Genomic DNA, 22,627 nt, shown 5'->3' on the forward strand with positions numbered 1-22,627 from the left:
GCAGTAATGTGTGGTGCAAGAAGACTAAAATCAAGTTTTTGTAGCAGATCTGTAAATGTGGAATTAACCTTTTCCCAGCTTTCTTGTCCTGTACAGTTCCTCCTCATCAAATCTACCTGTTGCCACTGCAACTGTTGGAGAAAGCTACTTTTAACACAAGCTAGAAGAAACACTTTTTCTATTTCTTCTGCTGTTGCATCATTATATTACAGGACCCATCAGCATAGGAAGTTGTGAAAGCCAGAAGCATAAACATGTTCAAAAGAGATTGCACACATCCGTGGACAACAGGTTCATTCATGATTGTTCAACCTAATGCAACTTCTGGCTCAGGAAGTCTGTACATCACTGATTACCAGAAGTTGAGAGGGTAGCTGGAAGACGGATCATGGTATGCTGACAGAGTTTCTCTCAGCATCTAGCTCTGTCCCTCGGCAGAAAGGGATGCAGGACGAGAGGGACTCTGAGTCTGATTTGTTATGGCCATTCTGTGCCTGCTTGACAAGACACACACGTTTACAAACAATACCAATAGGGAAGTTATTTTATATATTCAAGTAGGCATTAGGCTCGTTTCAAATCATTAATAGTGGTGTGGGTATCACATGCATCACATAGATGAGATAATGAAGGAATGCTTCAATAGGAAAATGACAGAGAGGGGTTGGGGGCAATAACACGATCTGGAAATGCTCTGGTTCATTATCATTAATCCATGTACTTCTTCAACCAGTCGATGTATTTGGATACCCTTGTGTAAACCCCATAGCTGCCTTTAACAGCACAGCCCTTTCCCCAGCTGACAATCCCAGTCAGAAACCAAGTGTTCTTGTACTTCGTAGCGTGAGGTCCACCACTGTCTCCCTTGCAGGAGTCTTTAACGCCGGTCAGGTCTCCTGCACAGAACATATTCTCTGTAATATTTAAATCGGTCTCCTTTTCACATTCTTGTGTCTTTACACGTGGCAAATCAACTCTCATCAGAACAGAAGAGGTGGCACCTCCATCTAGTAGGCGTCCCCATCCGCTCACTGTGGAGAACTTGATGGAGGACAGTTCATACACTGCAAACTGCTTTTCAGGCAAACATATCGGCACCACATAGTCAGTGAGATTCACGGGTGTTTCCAGGCCTAGGAGGGCAATATCATTATTGACTTGTCCATTCGTGTATCCTTCATGAATGATGATCCTGGCAACTCCACTTTCTTGCTCAGTTTTCTCATTGTAATTTATTGTGTGTTCACCTGGAAAAGTTATTAATCGCAGGTCATGTCAGGCAGCTCCTTGATTCCTCAGAAGTTTGAGGAGATAAGGAGTTTCTAGTCTGATACCTCCTAAAGACAATTCCCTTATACTACCAAAGCCTGCACATTTGGTCTTTTACCCTGGTTTGCCAGGATGAGAAGCTGCCGCCACAACCACAGCTCGATAACATGAGGAGGGGAAGATACATACCCAGTCTCACCCGAAGCTGTTTAGGATGAGTATGCTCCAAACAGTGAGCTGCAGTGACCACCCACTCTGGGGAAAGCAGGGTACCGCCACACTTTCCTTTCTGATTCTGTATTATAAGGGCCTGCCAACATAAAGCAAATGTATGTCTTGCATCAAATGGGCTTGACCTGAATCTCAGTAGCATTGGGTTTCCTATTGCTTCCTTCTGTCACTTTATGCAACTGTGTTTGAGAATAATGTGCTGATTGCGTGGACCATTTAGGAGGGGGAGTCCTCCCATCGACATTTTCTCCATCTTGTAGTATGGACCCTGACTATTATGGCCAAAAGTGTATCCCTGCAAGCTGCAACTAAAATTCTTGCTGGCACTAAGGTTAAGGACTAAGGGGTCAGGAGATAGAGGAGGTTGTATTACCACTCCACTCCTACGAAAGCAGGCACTCCAGAACAAGGCTAAGATACATAATTGAAACAGGTAGATCTGCTACCTATGGATGAAGAGGGAATTTGGTTATCCAGACCTGGCACTTTTTATGGATTTTTAACATAATAGATTTAAACCAATGAGTTTAAGATAGTGGTTTCATAAGGGGAAAAAAAAAAGGCAATGAAAGATTTCTGAAGACTCACTTGCCATGGACATTCACCTGGAGGACAGATTGAACCACCTACTATTCTCCCTCGTGCAGCTGCATTTTTTTTTGCCAGTACTGGTATTTTTCCACACGGGTATTTCACTGGAAAAAAAAAGAAAAAAAAAACAAGCAACAAAAGGCAGCAAGTGTGATTTTATTGCACTGAATTCACTGCAAAATGTGTAAGGTCTTCAGTGAAGTTATGTTAGCTGAAAAACTGGTCTCTAGTCTGGGAGCATGGGTTCTCAAAAGTACTTTAAAGCAGCTCAGCAGGTAAGTAGTCTTTTTGTTTGGAAACAGCCAGAAATGCTTTTACAGATAGAGTGCAGGTCCATACATTATCATTGACATATATTCAGCTACCACAGAAGTTTGAAAACAATATACCTGCTTAAGAGATATATCAACACAATGAGTTAGGCTGCAGGCTGGAGAGCAGAAGTGACTCTGTCGAGCTTTATAGTCTACATATTTTCAGCGACCCTGCTGACTTTTAACTCCGCTGTACCAAGTGCACAGCATCCACGGCATGGTGAGATACCGGCTTAAGCGTGGGACGTGCAGCTTGCTGTCCCTTGTTCAGGTGGACTCAAAGATCTCCTAAGAGCAGACACTATGTCTTCTGGTATGCCTCCTGGCAGACTGTGCCTAGTTTGCTTGGGTCCAGAGCATCCTTGATTCTCCTGGACTGCATGTCTCCATCTAAGGTCTGTTTTTAGCCTGGGCAAGCATGTGAAGATTGGCAGTAAGAGAATCAAATCTTGAGGACTGAACCTGCGACTGAGCTGCGGTGCAGAGGAAGCCTTCGTGTTTTCAGTACATCCTTCACCCAACAGAGTTTTCCTTTCAAGAAGAAGATGGTCTATCTTTGGGGGGTTTTGTGTGCCACGTGGCTGTGCTGTAACTGAATGCTCTGTCCCTTCCATCCAGCAGTCACTCTGCGATAATGCGGTGAGGAGTGCTCGCTTTCTATCACTTCAGGAGCCAGGGCCCTATAGTCTATGCTGAGCTGAATCCGACATCTCCACGGATCTGTAATAGCCTGAACATGCCGATTGCCTCAGCTGATACAAAGACAGCGTCAAGCTTTTACAGGTACAGGCAAGGTATGGAGAAACAGAACTAGATCTTTGGTGGCAGCTGGTGAAAGAGCAGAATAGACATGACACAAACCCTCTAACGCTGTATGCAGGGCAACGCCAGTCTGGGCATTTGAAAGGGCCATTGTGAGAGATGACAGAAGGACGGTGAGGGACTGAGCAGTTACACAGTTGTGTCTCCTTGCGACACACGGTCAGCGCTATGGCTATTTTGGTCCCCAAGAAGCAAGCAGCAATAAATACATCTTCCTCGCAGGGGAAGACATGCTGAAAAGCCTGTGGGGAATATTGAATTCTCTGTTCTCAGCTTTTAACAAATATCCCCATCGTGAAATTGCAGAATCTGTTAATAAGGGTTAAGCACATTAGTAGACTTTTTTTTCTAATGAAATTGCTGTTGTTGAGAGCTAGGTTGTCATTATCAGTTCTCTGCATGAGTGCTCCATTGAGGTGTGTGTGGGGGGGGCATCGCCACTCAGAATTACTTTGCATGCTCCCTGCAGCTCTGTCCATTATGTTCGCATCCCCAGGGGTCTCTTTTTCCCCTCTAATAAAGTAATTCAAGTAGGCATCTGCAATAGAGTCAGGTGCCAGCTCATTTATTGGAAAAATATTTAACTTGTGCTACCCTAGTCCTAGTTGAAATTTACCTTATCAGATGAGTGAGAGAAATATCTAGCCATAGTGTCTAGAGGAGTACCAAAAGTGTATTAGTCCTGCCAAATAGGAAAAAAAAAAAGAAAAAAAAAGAAAGAAAAAAAGAAAGAAAAGAAAAAGAATAACTGGTTTTCTTTGGTTTTTAATAGGCTTCTTCCTCTCTTGACTCCTGCACTGAAATAAATATGGTAATAAAATCTATAGTCACAATTTCAGGTTGGAGATCCAACACTAAAACAATGCTGCCCCCAAAATATTTTCCCACCGCGGGTATAAGCTAAACCAAAAAAGGACTTGTGAGGCCCAGAGCCCCTCCACTCACCAGAAACCCCTCAGCCTGACCCCAAATCCCTGACTACCTGCCGCTCTGCTTTATTTAGACCACCCGGCCATGAGCTTGTCTCCACTGCTCAGTTCTTCTCTACTAGACCAGTGGCGAGAACGCTCCCCAAGGAGGAGACAGGGGTGCAGCTCCCTCCTCCCTCCTAGCAGGTGGGATGTTCAATCCCGAATTTCCCATGTCCCGGAGGAGTGGACCTCTGGGGCCAGGAAAGAGAGGTCCAAAAGGCTCCCTGCTCGGTGTGCACACTTTGCCAGCTGCTTTTCTGGGGTGTCTAACTTCCACCAGAAGCCCAAACGTACTGCTCTGGACTCTGCCCTTGAAGAAGAGGTGGGGAGCTGGTGGCTGAGGGTTATACCTCGCACCTCCCGATGTGTACGTGTTGAAAACTTTTCTTCCAGAGCTGGCTTAGACTTCATCGGGCTAGTAGTATCTTACCTTGGGGAATGCAGGACACGCCATCACTCGCTAAAGCGTAATCGTCTGCACAGAAGCACACTCGTTTTTCAGACTGCTCGTCAGTACAGTACTGTTCACAGCCACCGTTGTCGTAAATGCACTTCAGTTTGTCAGCCATGGCTAAAGTCAGAGAAAGAGCATTTAGGTTTCCAAATGTGGATTTTGGTGCTTAACATGAGTCAATTGCGACTTGAAATGTTGACAGGGAAGCAAGGCAGCAAAGCAGATTTCTGTGATTTATGTACAGTGACTGCATCAAAAGCGCCTTCCATGTGGCAAAAGCTAAGTAGGTCTGGATCTCTAGGGATTAGGGAAGAAAAGGCTATGCTTAAGAAACATACACCTAAAATTAAATCAGTCTGCATTTACGCAGTAGCTGAACTGTCTAAAGGATGGAGGTGGTGTACTTGTGTGGTAACCATCGTAATATACGGCTGAAAAATTGTAACTCTTTTGTATTTTGCCATTTGGGAGAAGGATGCTCTGGGATGACCATTGAGGCTGCCTGGTTAGACCTGATGAATGCCTAGTCCTTCTTTGGGCTCAGTGTGTTCTGAGGGTGTAAGTGTAACACTCAATGTGCAGTGCCCACTGAAATCAATGGAAAGACGTATATTGACTTTATTAACTGCTGGATCTGTGCCCTCCGGCTTTGTACGATGCATATGCAGTGCAGTTATCATTCACGTACTGCACTGAGCTTTGAAGTCAAAGTAACTTCAGCACTTGGGTAGGAAAAGAAATTCCTTCTTTTCTCTCAGATGGTGCACAAAAGGCAATTTTTTTTTTTTTTAACAAAGTCATCATAGGGTCATAATTATCTCACTGCCTTGCAGTGCCTGACTGCCAGCTGGTTAGATCCATCGTGTGACACCACAGGCAGTGTGAACAATAGCCGTCACGGCTAGAATTATGCAGAATGATAATGATTGCTACTGTTTATCTCAATGCCTTGCATTTGAATTAATAATGGCATTTTTATTTTGTTAAGCTATGCCAGAGCTGACCTTTTTCACAGCTTTTGCCCTCATATTCGATGGGACAGCGGCAAACGTAATCCTGAAACTGGTCGTCACAACTCCCGCCATTCTGACAGGGGTTGGAGTCACACTGGTTAGGGTCTGTAAAAACATTCAGTGTCAGTCCGGCTCACGCGAAGACCTGCAGCAGCGGGAGTGTTTTCGCAGCTGTTAGAACATCCCGAACAATCGTACCAGAATAGATGTGCCAGAACTCTTTCTGGAAGAAAAAGATGCGAGATTTAATTAAAGAAAAATTAACTCAGGTTAAGTCCTACAGCACTTATAGCACAGGAGGGGGTACAGACAGCCACAGTGATGCCCCTTTTGCCTTTATAATTTATGACAGTTGATATCCATAAAATATTCTACATTATTTTCTACATTCTACATTATTTTCATATACCAATAGAGAAGGGCACTGTGTAGCACACACAGATAGGTGATCCATCAATAACCTCCATATAGTTGAGGTGGGGTTGACTGAAACAAATGTTGCACAGTACAATAATTTAAGGTATTGTCAGGCCAGGAATTACTGGGAGGTCGCGGAGACGACTTGGAGAGCGTCCACTTTCCCACCATCCCCCAGATCGGTACTGCCTGGGGCAGCCCATGCAGTATGCCCTCCACCTCACTGCTGCTGCGTGCCCCCCTATAAATATAAGAGAAAGTTGCAACCAGCAGGACACAAAGTGCTTTTTTTGCTGTGTCAAAGCACACCCTTGAGTGGGGGGAGTCGGTCTGACAGTGAGCGCTCACCCAGCCCCGTGTTACTTACTGTCCTTTCATCATCATGGTAAATCTCTCTTGCTTCCTCAAAGGAACACTTTTCTTCCATGCATTCTCGCTCTAGTGACCCCAGTTTTAGCTCTTCGAAGAAGCTGTTGGCTCGCTTTTGCCTTTCCAAAAAGCTGCTTGCCTCTTCCTGCTTTAGAAAGACTGAAAAACAGCAGCACGGTCTCTTTGTCATCAGCTGCGCTCTCCAGATGGAGAGGACAGGGGGACGATTTCCCCTCAAAGCTTTTCCTAAGTTTTTTCTGAGACACTTTAGAAAAGAAATGGGCGAATGTGAAAGAGACTCCTTTCTCTGGCGTGCCTCCCAGGTAACATGGCAGCACACGAATTTTACAGAGCCCAGACCTTAGGAGAAGATGGCGCGTTACACCAGTGCGTACATCAGTGACTCCTAAGGTATCATCGCGCGTCATATAGTAGGTCTCAACATGCACAGCACAGTTTCTTTCAATTTTAGCAGCTGAAAAGCCTGCGTCGCTTCACCGAGCACCGACGTACATGGCGACACCTGATTTTTCTGTACTCGCTACAGTAAGTCAGTCACTTGGTGACACATGGACCACAGTCACCCCTTCACCCACAGTTACGTGTTATCTCACACCCCTTCACTCTTTGGACCTGCAGAAGGCACTTACCCCACCACTAGTAGACCACAATTTTACAACCGCTGCTTTAATATATTTATCTTTAGTTTTCTTCTGTAAAAAAGGCTACGTTAAAGTACATAGGAAGGCTGGACAAGGCTGTTTGCGTTTCCTGGTGGAGCCCGCGGATGGCTCCTTGCTGCTGCCAGCACCCTAGACCACAGCCACAGGGGTCTTCTCCTTGTGCGTCTCTGCCGTGCTTTGGAAAGACGTCGGGTACACAGGTTCGACAGCAGACATCAGCAGAGCTCGCTTCCTAGAGCTACGTCAACTTGCAGCTGACAGAAGCGTGCGCTGAAAGAGCCGATAGCATTGTCACCACGCTGACCTGCTCCTCGGCTTCAGGATACCAGCACATCACACAGCTATGCTGTCCCGGTATAATTCAGGATAAGGAACAAGAAGGCCCAGTGCTGCGGTGTGCTCTTGCTCCACGTACTACACAGAGCAAGTCTTGAAATAATTAATTTTGCATTTTTTTAATCTCCTCTCTGTCAGTAGGGGATTCTGGAGCTTCATAACAGTAACTTATATGTCAGCACTTTTAACTCTTTTACCTGGGATTGTGGGTAGATTTGGGGATTGAGGCTGATGCATATCACCTGCCTTTCCCCCAGGACATTCTCCACTACATGACTCCTGAGAGAGCAGGAGTTATCTCCTACCTGCTGGAAGGGCCCTGAGGTGGTTGCTGAAGGACAGGACTCGTGTGTGTCCTCACTGACACACACACAAACAGAAATACTGAGAGAGTTTATTCCAGTCTGGTGAGGTGTCTCTAAACGTTTGTGTCTAATCAGAACATTTGCTGAATTACAGGCAAAATAGTGGGAATTTTCCCTATATTTCAAAGTTACTTAAGGAATATTGTGTGACGTGCATTGAAGTTATCCCAGGATGTTTCATAAACATTTGCTCATTGTAGGAACGTCAGCTGGGTCTTTCTGCCGTGATTTCAAAGTCAGGCTGTATGCATTTAATATGGCTTTCTTTAAAGGCTTTTAATTAACCTTACACTGCAGAGACATGACACGTGTCAGTGCACAGGCACAGACTCCGACAGAGGAGCGTGCCTGGGCGCGTGGCTGGGGACATCCTCCTGCTTTTATTTCAGTGTTCTCCACTTATTTACATTGGAATGCTTTTGACTTTTCTACGTATTTTTCCAGCTTTGTTCACTGCAACGCAGGAGACCCAGTCAATGGCTAACTGGGAATCTGAAAGCACTGGATCTGCTTTATTAATTTGGGAGCTGATTTTCAGACACGTACCAGAGCCACTGAAGAGCTACGACCTCACTGCCTTCTACTGCTGCCGAAACAGGGTGGATCCTCACCTCTTTAATTTCTCATCAGCTGAATGACAGACTATCGATTCTTTGCTTTGAAAAATGCCACAATTCAAAATGAAATAACAATAAATCCAAGTTCCTTTTTTCACATAGGTGATGGTTTGCCTGCTGTCTGTGCAGTGAGATAATAGATTCATTTAGCAGTCTACAGGTGCTTCTCCTTAGTTGGCAAAACAAGCGCGTGGATGCCATCACTGAAAGCAAACAAGAGCCTTAGAATAACTCACAGGGACAACCGGAGGCAGGACAAACATGCAACAGCGCTCAAAACTTGCAATGAAAATTACATCTGAGTAACAGGGGAGAGGTCCATTGTCAGTAAACATAATTACAGCCATATCCTACAACATACCTGCATCCAGAGAAAGAGGAACCAGTAGTAGAGAGCAGAGAAACAAAGCCACGCACTGCCTGGAAACCATGATGAACCTGAGAGCCAGCGTCCCGGTAGTGTATTGACATTTCAGCAAGGACTGTTTGGCCAAAGAGCTCGACTTCAAATGCGCGGAGCCAGAGGAGGGGCCGGCGAGTCATGGAAACAGAAAAAGAGCCATGACAGCCCGGCGAGCTGAGCAGAAGGGCACATGCAAATCCTGCAATGTGCCCTTTTCACACAAGCGGGGAGCTTGGTTTTGAAGCACGCTCTCCTGACCTGTGCAAAGGCTATGCTGATTACACAGGCTGCTATCCCCGCCTTCGTTTTTCATCTAACATGCTTTTTTTCGTGAGAAACACAAATGCCAGGATCCTGCGGCCGTATGACTGGCACTAACTTGGCCACATAGTCTTGTACATAGAGAGCAGTGACGTGACATTTATCTTGAATTGGTGGTCAAGATAAGGCCTTTCAGTGCTTTGGAGTATGATTGAATCATGACATTTGTCTTTTCCCATTTCTCCGACACCAGCTGAAACTCTGCACTTCTGGCTGACTTTACTTGGAGACACTAATTAACCAGCCAGAGGCACCCTACACTGTTTTCTCCATCTTTCCTGCAAGACCCATGTGGCCTGCACAAGTTGTACTGGCTGGAAGAGGCACTGAGCTGATCCACACTATATTTCGTTAGTAACGATAGGGGTTTGAGGGGCTAATCTGCAGACAATGTTTTATCTGGAACATAAGCAGTCCTCTGATTTAATGGAAATCAATTAATGGCATCAGACTAGAGAGTTGACAACATTCTTGGGGAAATATTTACTTAAGATAGCAGCAAGGTAAAGAGCATGTTTGTCTATGAGAAGTGAAGCTGGCTGAAGGCCAGAGTATTTTCCAGGCTGTTCTCCCCTTCCTGCATGGAAAAGAAGGAGGGTCAGCTCTGCATCTGAACGTTGCAGCAGAGAAAAGCAACAGCTAGATTTTTACTTTGCTGCCAACGCTCAGTGTATCTCCCTGCAGAAGCCGTGATTCCTTAGGAAAGCTGGGCTCCCAGCTGTTCTTCACATGCAGTCCTGTTGTTTAGCGGCGGTGAGCACAGCTGGACGTCCTGCTTTGAAATCGCTTTCCCAAGAAGGGGCATCCGGGCAGTTCTCTGGATCGAAGCCTGGCTAATTCCCAGCAGCCCAGTTCCCAGGACGGTTGGGGACGGGTGGCAGGTCCTGTCCTGGGGCAGAGGAAGGAGGCCACTTACTGGAATACAAAAGGAGCTACAGCAGCCCCACGCCGTCCCCATCTCTGCTTTTTGGGAACCCTCTCCACACCTCATAGCATGCAATGATCCTCATTCCTTGTTTGCTTGCCTACATCAGTGAGTTGAAAATAGCAAGGGCACATTCAGCTTAGCAAGACCAAAGCCAAGCTTGTTGGAGCCGCATGAAAATCTCTCTTTGTCTCATCTTCTTGGGGAAAGACCTAGCCCTGTCTAGTTGAATGAGTCACAGATCAGAGCGTGAGGCTGTGCCTATTGCCCCCCCAGCCACACTGAGCTAGGCTGGGGGGGCATCTCCCTGCTGGCGGGGGTGGCTGCCACTCCACAGGAGCAACTCTGCACCTCTGCAGCCCTTTGCTTTCTCTTCTTTCGCAGTGTGCAGATCCTGTACATCCTTTAGGACCGATGCAGTATCTTCCTTCTGTCTGTCTTCCTCTGTTGGCATCCCCTTAAACATGAAAGATTTTGCTTTTATTGCTTGGGAATACAGCCAAACAGTGGTGTTATTTTTAGAGCCCAGGGGGAAGCCCAAGTGCTGGGAACAACAGTCGGTTCATATGGGGACAGTCTTTCTTCCAAGAAAAATTCATGCGATTAGGTTTCATCAGGGATGACCGTGCCCACGAGGAGGGTCACTGGGGATTCAGCAGTCCCAGGACTTCATCACAGCTCTTCCTTCATGAACTTCATATTGACAGACCTCGTCTCACAGCCGTTTCCTACTAACTTCAGCCTGGCCAGTTCTTTGGTTGAAGAGCTCTGTTTTTAAGGAAGAGCTCCCCTTCCTTACTGTCTTAGACCCCAGCCAGAAGAGCAAATGTCAGTTCCTTTGCTTTTCTTCCCCAGAAGATCCCTAAATCTCGCTTCATTTTTCTTCTTGTGTGGTCTTGCTGTAGTTCATAAGAATTGCCCTGGCATTCTGCTCTATAAATCTCCTTGCCAGTGCAGGCTTCAGCCTTGGCTTATGTTTTCTGAGCAGTTCCAAGAAAAATAATCCGCTGTTCAATTAAAAGTGAATATATATTAATGCAAACGTGCACCCCTGCTGCTCATGGGTGCTACTAGAATCAGTCTGGGGACAGCTGTTCGGAAGATATGATTTAGGGTATTTTTTAGTGTATGCTTTGGATGTGCCAAAGTTGCTTTATTCCCCCCCCCCCAAAGTTAAAAAAATCAAACATGAAAATTGTTAACAATGTAAAATAAATAAATCTAAAGCAGAAACATTAACCTGGAAGACATGATGAACTGATGTCTCAGAACATACCATTCTTTATTTTTGTTTTGTTTCCTACTGACATTTTTCAAAGAAAAACTCTAACAATGTTGTTATTTTTACTTTCCTATTTGGGGTTGAAGAGAAGACAGGTATGGAAGCTAGTGGAAACTGTGCAACTTGATCTGATCCAACAGGTCACTGGTCATTTAAATGTGAGTTTTCTAGTCAGCACTCAGGAACAATTTAAAAAAATAAATGAATGATTTCTATTTCAAAGAGGCCATTTAAGTAAGCTGACAAGGCTGTGTCTAGGTAAGAAAGGTTTAGGAACAAGCTGCCTCATGAATTTTGGAAAATTCAATTTAAATCTCCAATAACAATAGTAACCTGCCATCCTTCATTTATCAGACTAATTAAAAGCAAGCCAAGCCTGTGATCAAGTTAATAATTTCCTGTCTGTTGTACTAATCTAAATATATGAATATCATGCTGCTAAGCTTTAAAGCAAATGATTTGGGTTTTAGACCTCAAAAGAGAACTATTTCTTTCCAGGAGAAAATTACTTGCCTGCTTGACTGCGTTCTGTATCCCCATACAGCAATTCTCATAAAGAGGAAGGAGAAGATGGGGAGATAATATTTTTGATAATTTTTTTGTGATGAGCTCTGAATACAAGTGCTTAACGTTTTAGTTTATTTCTTAATCTTGATGTGGGTTATTTCTTTCTCTTCTTTTGCTGCCTGAGGAGAGGGATATCTGAAGATACCTAGATAATAAAGGAAGGAAAAGACATAGAAAAGGCAGTGCAAAATAAATTTACAATAAAGGCCGTGTGCCCCAAAGTTTGCCTGTTTGTCTAATGCCACCTATCTCAGTTGGTGATAAGAGATATTAACTCTACTAGAGACCTTCTCTTGACTGTGTCCCAAGACCATCACAGCTGCAACAGCACCACTGGTAAACCTGTAGTCTTTTAAATGCAGCTGGGGACCTTGCTGTCTTGTCAATTGATGTGGAATGAATAAATACAAAAACCTGAAAGGTGACTGATGGATTCACTTCAATTGATCTGTCAAAGATAATATTTCAGCACCAAACCAGCTAATCTGAGTAAAAACATTTCAGAATAAAAATGCAAAACTTGATCCTTGATTTTCTACCACCATCTTTAGGCTGCCACTGGTACGGCCAGGGGAGAGGTGCAAAGATGCCTGGCAAGCATATTTTAGTGCGTCATCTCGTCTTCCTGCTATAGGGACTTTATGTTGTAGGTGATTTTGGCCTGTCTCAGCAGGGTCAGAGCCCCGGAGGAGCTGGCAGAGCTCCTCGTGGTTTGCCTTTGCCCCGGCGGCAACTCGACGTCTCCTTGCAAAGGGCTGAGGGACTCATCTTCTTGCTATGCTGCTAGGTTAGATGGGGAAACATTACCACTTTGTCTTGCAGCCTGTTTTTTGCGTGCACCAAGCCGCTGTTTTTCTCTTGAGGCTTTGTCCGGACATAACGTTGCCCCCAAATTTCTCAAGAAAAGGTTTGAGCTTTGGGTGAGGATGCTTCACTGTGAATGCCCTTTGGACCGAGCAAAACAGTTGGAGCCCGCTGACAATGGGGTGTGTGTGTTTATTTACGTATGATGAGATATTTTGAGCTAACCATGTACAACAGCGCATGAGCAGCCGAGGGAGGGAGGGAACAGATGCCAAAACAGCTGTACTAGCCTTACCCGCGCTCCAGCAGAGCCCTCCAGCACCTCGCCACCTTGGGCACCCCTCGCCTCTGCCCTGCTGCCTTTGGGGGCTGCCCCTGCCAGGGACATTGCAGAGGCTGGGGCCACGGGAGTGAGCATGGGTACTACTGCTCAGGGAGGGGAATGCTGTGCCCGTTCTAGGAGCTGATTCAGCCAAAAACTGTCAGGGGAAAGGTGGGGGGATAACTGAGTCACTCCCTGGAGCTGGTGGGACCAAGGGTGCAGTGCTTAGGAGGCAGAAGGGGAGCAGGGAGGGGAGTTTGCTGCTGGACTGGCAACAGTTCCACGCGGCTTCTAATTTGGCATATGACATGCAGTGTTTCTTCAGAGTTAAAAAGTCTTTGCGCCCTTTGTGCTCCTCGCCCCACTGCACCCACCAGCCCCACGCGCTCCCCTCAAAAAGATAACCCACCCGCTCTGCGCTCTCCCCCCTCTGCTTTTTGATCTCTGGCTGACATATTACAGCCCCTCGCCCCACAGCACCCTGCCAGCAAGCCAGTCCCCCGCCATCCATCCCTCCAGGCTGGCACGACAAGCGGCTGCTCGGGTGCCTGGCTGGGGTACGAAGGAGCCTGCGGTGGGACCAGCCTGTGGTGGGCTGGGTGCCGAATATCACTTACACACTTAAAAACTGCCTTTCAGCGATGCAGAGCAACGGCAGCTTGAGTTAAATGACAAAGAAAGAGGCATTAATTGACTGCCAGTTTGGAAAATAAGGACTACTGGTCATCCTCCCCAGTGCTGTTAGATACTTTCTCTTAAAAATGCATTTATGCAGCCAAATTGTCTGCAGAGAGGTGGCAGCTGAGTTTCTGCTTGCCGAGGGGATCATCCACCAAGAAAGCAGAAAGAAAAAGAAACAAAGATGCCCAAGCAAGAGCCAGGTAAGGGGCTCAGGCAGCTTTGGGTGACAGCCAGCGAGAGCAGCCAACTGGGGCAGGAGGGCGGCGAGGCAGCCCTAGTGCTCAACACGGTGCAGGGGGATGTAGGGCAGCAGGTACCTGAAGGATTGCAGAGGGTCTGGAGTAAAAGGCTGGATTTCCTGAGGATACATCTGCAGGACATCAAAGCTAAAGCCAGCTGCAGAGACCTGTAGGAGCAGCTTGTGATAGTGGACGGCCAGGTAATCAAGTGATGGATGAAGCTGAAAAGGCTGCCTGGGAAAGGAGCTGAGAAGACTGTGCACACACGGTGCTGGACTAAGCTGGAGCCACACTAGATGGTTCCCTGAAAATATCAGCTTGAGGTGCAGTGGCTAGGAAATATGTGGAAAGGAATTAAACAAACAAACAAACCAACCCCCCCCCCCCCCCCGGAAAAATCTGATAGAAACTTGCTGGTGAGGGAGCTGGCATCCCTCTGCCTGAGCTAGGTCTCAGGATCACCTCCTGCTGCCTTTCACACAACAGCTCACCAATCAAGGCAAACAGGTACTTTGGTCCCCATATTGCTATTTGAACATGATATTGCACAGTCTCCTGCCTAGAAAAGTTGACAAGCTCAAAGTTTCACAAACCTTAAATTTCTTTCCTGAATGTATTAAGGGAAGAAGGGGAAATTTCATAAGTATATTGGACAGCATTTAAAGTTGCCTGGAACAAAGTAAGTTGAGTGCATCTAATACCTTTGCCAAAGGCCTTGTGTTGTCCTGCTGCCACAACTGGCTTTGCCCTGTCAGGGTGTTTGTAAGGGCAGGAGAAGTTACTTATCAAGTGCTTTGCTATTACAGGTCAGGAAACCATCTCGTCCTCTGAGGGTCTTTACATAGCCATTCATTCCTTTCCACCTGCTTACGAGTCTCTGAAAGCATCTCATCTTCACCTTCCTTAACAGCTGTTAAAATAAACAATAGTTATTGCTAGTGCGGCCATCATAGTTTACGTGTTACCTATTCATCTCCTTTCAAATGAAAGCCCAGAGAAGCTACTTCAACATCTAAACATCTTATTTTGATAATACAGTATCTAGACAGTTTACACCAAATCTTAAGGGACAACTGAATGTGGCTCTTCTGTTCCTACATTCTAAGTTAAGGGAATTTAATTTAGGTATCTCCCTCGTACCAGGCAGATCTGACACTCACCCCCCCCTCCCCAAAAATCTAGGGAGACTGCTAATTTTGGGGACTTGTGTGGACACTCTGAACTTTACAGTGCAGTTTATAATAACCATCTGACATACGATACAGAAGGGGAATGAGAGTCCCTGTCATTTTGAGATAAGTGATGTAAATGGGTTACGGTCCAAAGTCCTCAGTTTTGCTCAGCGACAATATCCATGCAGAATGGAGAAAGGGGTTTTGTATTCCAACTAGCAAACTGCTTCTGTATCTAGGAAAGACTGTGCTCCAACTTTGAGCCAGTTATCTACAATATAAGAAACCCGGGATGAGTCCAGAATGTTTGCAATAGGAAATAAACATCCTTACAATTAATAATAAATCAATCATCATTAGGTTTTTATACAGAAAATGCTTTACTTTCCACTAAGGTAAATCTGGGCTGGAAGTCTTTCATTCTTTTGCTCTAACAAGTATGATGTGGCTCTGCTCAGAAAGGTTGGACATCCTTTTGCTCAGAAAAGTCAGACTACCTACTACAGAGGTAACTGTTATGTTAACAAGAATGAGAGTAAATAAAAGCAATCAAATCCCAGTAACACCTTAGCTGGATCGTGTAATTGCACACAGCCACCCTCTCAGCCCAAATCACTCCGGTCAGTGTGAAATTCACCCCCTACCATGGCATGACGGTCCTTAAAGCCATTCATCTGTGAATGTGCAAACACGTTCTTCAGATGCTGCAAGAGTGAATGTGGCTTCTTGTTTCTCACCCAGCTGCAGCTGTTGCCAGACACAGACCTCCAACTTGTTCTGCTAAAACCACAGGATCAAGAGGAGCGTGCAAACAGGAGGAGGGGAACCACGGGATACGCGGCTTCCTGAGGGAAAACCCAACAGCGATGTGCCATCTTTCAAAAAAAGCGTATGTGGGAGAAAGGGAATCAATCTGATTACCTGGCACTGGCTTTCATTTTTTAGGGAATCAATCTGATTACCTGGCACTGGCTTTCATTTTTTAGGGAATCAATCTGATTACCTGGCACTGGCTTTCATTTTTTATCTTCAGCCTGCAGACAGGCTTTATTTTCCCAGTGCCAGGTGAGACAGGATCACAAGGGCAAAATGGTGTTTTTCTGAGACGGTCCAGAATGAGTAGGGCAAAGGATTTGAACACATGGACCCTGACAAGCAACAGCTAGACAGACCTGGTTTGCTGTTCCAAATCCTTCAGCCTATGTCTGTTTTTATATGATACCCATAAGAAGCTTTTAAGACTGTGAGACAAAAATAAAACACAGAGCATGTCTATATAAAGGCATTCAGCAAGAGGCGCTGAAATTTATTCAAATTGATTACAATAGAGACCTCTGACTTTGAACTTCTAATTCACAACAGCAGTAAAAAAAGGAAACGGTGAAATGGGTTGTATTAAAGTGCAATGATGTGGAGAAAACCATTGAAATAACACAAATGAGGCTGCAGTGAAAAATGAAAGGACAGTCTCATCCTAGCAATGACAGCAATATATAAGTATGTTACAGATAATTTACAAAATAACTTACATAGATGAAGATAAGCTGAATCTCATGTTGCCATTCCATTGTTAAATCAGACTAAATATTCCTGGTCAGCACAGTATTATATGGGATAATTAAAAAAAGATCAGAGGATTTCTGTGTTGGAAAAGATGCCTGAAGTAAAACCCTGATCAGCCTTTATATTGCAGTATTGCAAGAAACCTAAGTATTTATGAATTGTAAAGTGACACATTCAGCAGCATGAAGACTATAAATACATCTTTTACATTGATACATTATATCTACACAGATATACATATCTACACACACACATATACACACAAGCACATACATGCACATATATATATGTGCATGAATACATGTGTGTGTATATATGTTTGAATTTGTACTGACCGTGGTCAGCTGCATTTTGATTGCATCTGGGGTAGGGTTGCTTTTGCAACCTAGGAGTAAGATCATTCTTTAGAGTATTTGTCATTTAAGTTTCCTAAGCTGCAGCCTCTAAAATATAAAATTCTGGCGTAAAGATAGACTTCAGCGCTCAGCCATCAGAGGGTCTGATGACTGATTAACAGCAGATCCCGTTGACATAATCTGCTGTGCTTAGTGCTTCTGAAAAACTATGCTTTTAATATCCACATTATTTTTAAGTAATATGGTACATGAATCAGTTAAAAACCTATTTTCATATAAGTAAAAATACTTGAGAGATGGACAGGAATGAATAGAATATTCCATACATGCACACAGTTTTGGACCGTTTGTAAGGATGACATGCAAAGAACAGCTGACGATGTGAAAATTTACAACATTGGCTTACATCAGACCTTGAAAAATGGTGAGTGTAGCATCACCCTTCCTTTAAAAAAATTTAAAATACTTGTCTGTAGCATAAATCTGACTCTTCTCTACTAAAGATTTTTTTCTCCCATGCTCCCCTTTTATAGAAAAATTATGTCTTTGTTTTTTTCTCTTTGAATAAATCTGCAACAAACACTATTGACTAAAAATATGTCTGATTCTAGCCCTCACAGGTTTTTCTGAAGGAGGGCTCTTGACCCATAGTGCAGCCACAATAGTATCCTCTGCCTGTAACTGCATGTTAATTGTGAGAGCTGAAGGTGGCCATGCAATTACCGTTTATTAAGAAATCATTTAGTGACTAAGAACATTTGTGTTTCATTGTGCACCTACATAAGGAAAAAGATACTACTAAATTGCCAAGGCTATGTAAACATAGTGATCTTGGTAAAGAATTTGGTTGTGAGGCCAAAATACCTCAGAAAACAGCTATTCCATTGCACACATCATTAAAAGGTTAGAAAGGATAAAATAATAGTTTCTTCTGATGCTGTTGTGGTCAGTGAATCGGTCATGTCTGCATCCCAGTCTCTAGGGAGCAGAGGAATATCCTGAAGACCCAAGAGAAGAGAAAAGGCTGGACCAAATCTCCTTCCCAGTTGCTGTAAGAGTCCCATTCACTGCACTGACCGAGGTATGTCCTTGGAGAAAGGGGTGGTTTTGGGAGGAGAAATTGTAAACTCAGATTTATTTTCTTCATACCTATCCTGTACAGTGATTACTATGTTATTAGTTTACAACAAGGATTTAGCACCGAACACATTTTGTTTTCTCACATTCAGGTTCTGGCTGTCAGGAAATGATACAGTTCTACAGAAACCTGACTGTGTATCAGTGAGAAAATGTGTTTTATGCTAACAGCTCTGCCTGCAGCTTCAGACTTCAGGTCAGAAGCCTCTACAAGACCCTATTTCAAATCATTCGACTTTTATTTACAACTTCACATTCCATGCACTTTTCATTGGGATCTTCTGAGAGAACCTGCAAAAATCACCATGGAAAATACTCAGAGCTGGCAACACAGAACTGGTGGTGGTTCTCCGTTGGAGTCCAATGTCTAAGAACTCTGCACAAAATGACAAACTCCGAATTTACCTTCCATGGAGGTGGGGTGAAAATTTAATGTTAGCCCTTTATGTCGGAGAAGCTGGTGCTGCTGGCATTGCAGCTATCACTGCAACTTGATGATGTGCTCAAAGTGCTGGAGGCAGTGCCCGATTCTGGGAAAGGAAAAGGAAAGAAGAAAACAAAAAACCACAAGAAAATATGATATGGTGGTTGTTTTTCACAACTTACTTTGATAATAGGAATCTTCAGAGAGACAATCATCTCATCTAAAATAAATAGCCTACCAGAGCTGCTTAAAGATTGAGCTGATTTTGAATTGCCGATGAGCATCAGCAGATTGTTTGCTGGGATCCAACCTTCTTTACCAGTGCTCAGGTTCTTTACATACCTAAAAAAATGTAAAAAATAAAAAGTCAGATTGCTTCACTTGATGCCTTTGAAAGTTTTGCCCTAAACATCTGCCTTCCAAACACAGTTCTGCATAGAAAAATTTCCAAACACAGATCTGCGTACCAAAGTCCATCCTCCCCTTCACGTATCAGTTGAACTAGTTCTCCACTTTTCACTGTAAATTCTTCAGAAACTCCTTTCTCATAATCAGTCACAACTGTGTATTTACCAGGAGTCTAAATGCACACAGAGGAAAAACAAAACAAATTATTTCTGTTGAGTACTTTAAGGTACATTGCAGCTTTTGTTATGAAATGATAGCACTTTTCCCTTCTTTCTCATGTGCGTACATGCTGAAGACAGTGTAAATATACATACTGAGAGGCAGTAAAACTTTGCTGTTTGATTACATGCAATTTCAGTACATGAATCTCACACTCTGAAAAACATTCAGTGAAATGTTTCCATTACAACAATTAGTCCAAATCTCTATAGAAAAAAACCAAAAAAACCCCCCTTAAACCAAGCTGGCAAACTAGCGACATGATGTATGTGTGGCAATCTGTTGACATGGTAGCTGAACATGTCATTGCTTGACTGCTGTACTATATGGCAGTCTGCAGGCACACAAAGGCACCGATGGACCTTCCCAAGGTACAAACACAAGGCTGATTTAAGAGAAGGGGATATTTTCCATTGCCCTAGGAATTTTGCCCAGCTGAGGATTTGAAGGCAGACACTTTCCTTCCTGCAAGCTTCAAAAGCATTCCTGTATACTGCCACACACAATGGATCGGTATCATTTGCTTAGCTCAACAGGAAAGCGTTTCTGGTTACCAGCTTCATCTCGCCTCCCCCTCCTCCTCCTTCTTCCTCCGCATCTGATGAATTCAGCGGATCTTCAGCACTAGACCAGCCGTCATTTTCTTCAGATGCATCAAGAGAATGAGATGTTTTAGCCCAACCTTGGGGAACAAACAGCCAACAGTTAACTTTGCAGCAGTGAGCCACTGACTGGAAGAAATGTTCTTCCCACTGAAAAGCTCTTAAGTGATCAACATAAACAGGAGGAAAACTGTACACGGTGAAGTTATTACAGCCACTGGGTGAAATTCAGAGCTGGCAAAAGTTGGCCCATTTCCACCACAGTAAGTGGAGTTGTGGCAATGCACAGCAGTGAATTTGGCCCTTTGGACTTATAGAGAGGGAAACAGATGGAAAGAATGCAAATTCCCAACCAAAAAGCAGCTATTTCTCTCTTATACAAAGACAAACGATGGCTAGATACTCTTTTTCTTGGGAGGGGTAGAAGACAGGAATGTACACTTCATGGGAAGAGGATGAACACACACGGTTGTCACCCAAAGCAACCTAGCAACCTGCTGGAACAAGGGATGGATGTGCATTGCCTCCTTCAAACTGTTGAGCATTTAGAGCTGTCAAGAAATTCAACACAACCTACAGGCACTCTGTACTTCACCTGATTAGACAGCTTATTATTTAAGGGTATTCAGGTTGACACAAGGATACTTAATCACACTGACTTATCTTGGTGTTAAGCCACCGCACCAAACACGACAAGACCAATCTCCTGCCCATCATTTATTTTGAAGTGTTCCTTCTTCTCTCTCAGGATGAAGCATTTCATTTATTTACGAAGCTGAATCACATCCAGAGTGCACAAAATCTTTTCCAAATAAAACTACAGTAAGTTTTACCAGTGGGATGTTTTTCACTGAGGTCAGCAGCTGCTAATAAAAGTGTCGAGCTTATAATGAAAAAAAAGTCATAATAAAAGAGACAAATATTTGTAAGTAAGATTTTGGTTCAAGCCAAATGGTAACAACAATAAAACTCAATGAAAAGAATGAAAGGAAGGACAAACCTCCCAACTTTTATGTAACTATTAGTTAAGTTGAGAAAGCACCAGCATTTTTGCTCTTCACTGCTTCTGAGGCATTTGTCGCATGGCTGGTTATGCCAATGCATTAGGAACAAAACTGAGCATCGTCAGAGTAAAGCCAAAGTCATCTAAGAATCATAGAAACAAATCACACCCAGAGCACACCAAACGGAATGGCGCTTTTACCTCACCTGCACTGCTGGATGACCTGCACAAGGTTAGAAGTACTGACCCATTTGGCCCTGTCCAGGGTTAAGAATGAACTTCCATCTGTGAAGAAACTGAGTAATAAATTCCTGCTGTATTCCATGCAAATTCCTTGGAAACTCACATCTTATAGTTGGCTCGTGGGACACAGCTGAAACCCTTTCCATTATTTCCAAGTTAAGAACAATGCAACAAAAGAAAACTTGGTTTGTTTGTCCTAATTATTCCAAGCTCTCATTAGAAACAGAACCAATGAGTTGCACAAAAGAAAAAGAAAGTGAAATCATGGTAATTGCTCTGCCTGTAGCATCATACTCACTGGCCTGCTCATCTGGAACATTTTGGGTAACAGCTCTTGTTCCTCAGGCTCACTCTTTTTGTATATTGTGCTGATGTGGGTAAGAGCAGACCTGCCTGATCCTGCCATAGCAACAGCACTCCTACTCCTCATACAAGCTGGCACTCTACTATTAACAAGTCTGTATAAAAGCCCATCTCATCCTGGGCAGGGAAGGGAAGCGGTCACTATGGTCATATTCACATTAGCTAACTACAGGCACCAAAATTACACATGCACATTCCATGTGCATGTGTGTATTCTGCACGGTATAACTACAACAGAGCTCCCTCCCTATAAAGGCAGGAAAGGTAAGAAAATGGCAGACAGTCTTGAGAAAAGACAGGGTTATGCAGAAATGAGTTTAGATTTGATGGTGCCAGGAAAACCAAGAATTCATTAACTGCTTCTCTTCAGAAATGGGCCCACAGGTTTCTTCACAGAGATAGGATCTATCTGCAAGAGGTGATCCTGTCACTAATTCATTTTCCTTGAGCTCACTGTGTTGTAAGTCCTAGTGACACAGCAGCAAAAGGAAATGAGTGGGGGCAAAGTGCTCTGCACTGGGGAGCTGTGACCATCACCTGCTGCAGTTTCACCCTGAAATGCCCAGGTCAACTGCCTGCTTATCCCTCTTTGAGTTGGGGAAGGAGAAGAGATAAAGTGTCAGAAAAGAGATCGGAAGGTGCAAGACAGAAAGGGGAGTTACTAGATGTTTGAAATGACTTGACTTGGTTTAGTGGTTTCATAAAGTGAGAGGCTGCTGGACAGGACAGCAAATCAGACAAATCTGTTCCAAGGACCCAAGAATTTACTGTAAATTAGGAATGATCAAGGACTCTCCACCCTGGAAAATTCCAGCATCCATGGAGAAGGCCACAAAACACCCTTTGCTTTCTGATAGCCTTTCCAGGCCCTCAGGATTTCCATGGTACCTGGAGATCTCAGAGGTTTGACTGCTACCTGCAGAAGATTAACCTTGTAACTCCCATATCCACACTTGTGGAGTTTCTGCATGCGTCCGGCCTGGGATTACATTGCCTGCTGCTCAGACAAGGTGAGTGGTGTCATATAGTCTCCCCAGCACAGCAGCTGAACCTGCATCGTTTCCACAGGTGAGACAAAGACAAAGGCTGTGGAAACCTGGAGAGGAGGAGGATGGTAGGGCTTGAAACAGCTTCATCTTTA

General features: G+C 44.2%; 2 protein-coding genes across 21 annotated transcripts in view; both read right to left on the reverse strand.

Moving 5' to 3' along the window:
- Window positions 1–526: 526 nt before the first annotated feature.
- On the reverse strand, window positions 527–9,088 carry F7 (coagulation factor VII). Of its 2 annotated transcripts, XM_052773708.1 has the most exons (9): window positions 8,814–8,884; window positions 7,102–7,404; window positions 6,450–6,610; window positions 5,864–5,888; window positions 5,657–5,770; window positions 4,629–4,769; window positions 2,089–2,195; window positions 1,459–1,579; window positions 527–1,247 (listed from the first exon to the last, which is right to left on the reverse strand). In XM_052773708.1, exons 3-9 carry the CDS (start codon window positions 6,507–6,509, stop codon window positions 709–711), a joined length of 1,107 nt encoding a protein of 368 aa, XP_052629668.1. In that variant the 5' UTR covers window positions 6,510–6,610; window positions 7,102–7,404; window positions 8,814–8,884; the 3' UTR covers window positions 527–708. The 2 variants fall into 2 exon arrangements, with proteins under 2 accessions (XP_052629668.1, XP_052629667.1); XM_052773707.1 differs by lacking the exon at window positions 7,102–7,404 and having other exon boundaries at window positions 8,814–9,088.
- Window positions 9,089–16,445: 7,357 nt separating this feature from the next.
- Window positions 16,446–22,627, reverse strand: part of MCF2L (MCF.2 cell line derived transforming sequence like) — a 160,016-nt gene continuing 153,834 nt past the window's right edge. For 14 of the 19 annotated variants that reach the window (XM_052773697.1, XM_052773693.1, XM_052773704.1 and 11 more), the window contains 4 exons: window positions 19,830–19,957; window positions 19,116–19,228; window positions 18,887–18,990; window positions 16,446–18,754 (listed from right to left, as the gene is read on the reverse strand). In XM_052773697.1, coding sequence (XP_052629657.1) covers window positions 18,660–18,754; window positions 18,887–18,990; window positions 19,116–19,228; window positions 19,830–19,957 — 440 coding nt within the window. In that variant the 3' untranslated portion in view covers window positions 16,446–18,659. Of the gene's footprint in view, window positions 18,755–18,886; window positions 18,991–19,115; window positions 19,229–19,829; window positions 22,583–22,627 lie in introns of those variants that run through there. The other 5 variants (XR_008232956.1, XR_008232955.1, XR_008232954.1 and 2 more) reach the window with 4 other exon arrangements.

Source organism: Harpia harpyja, chromosome 22 (assembly GCF_026419915.1).
Source record: "Harpia harpyja isolate bHarHar1 chromosome 22, bHarHar1 primary haplotype, whole genome shotgun sequence".
Taxonomy (NCBI): Eukaryota; Metazoa; Chordata; class Aves; order Accipitriformes; family Accipitridae; genus Harpia; species Harpia harpyja.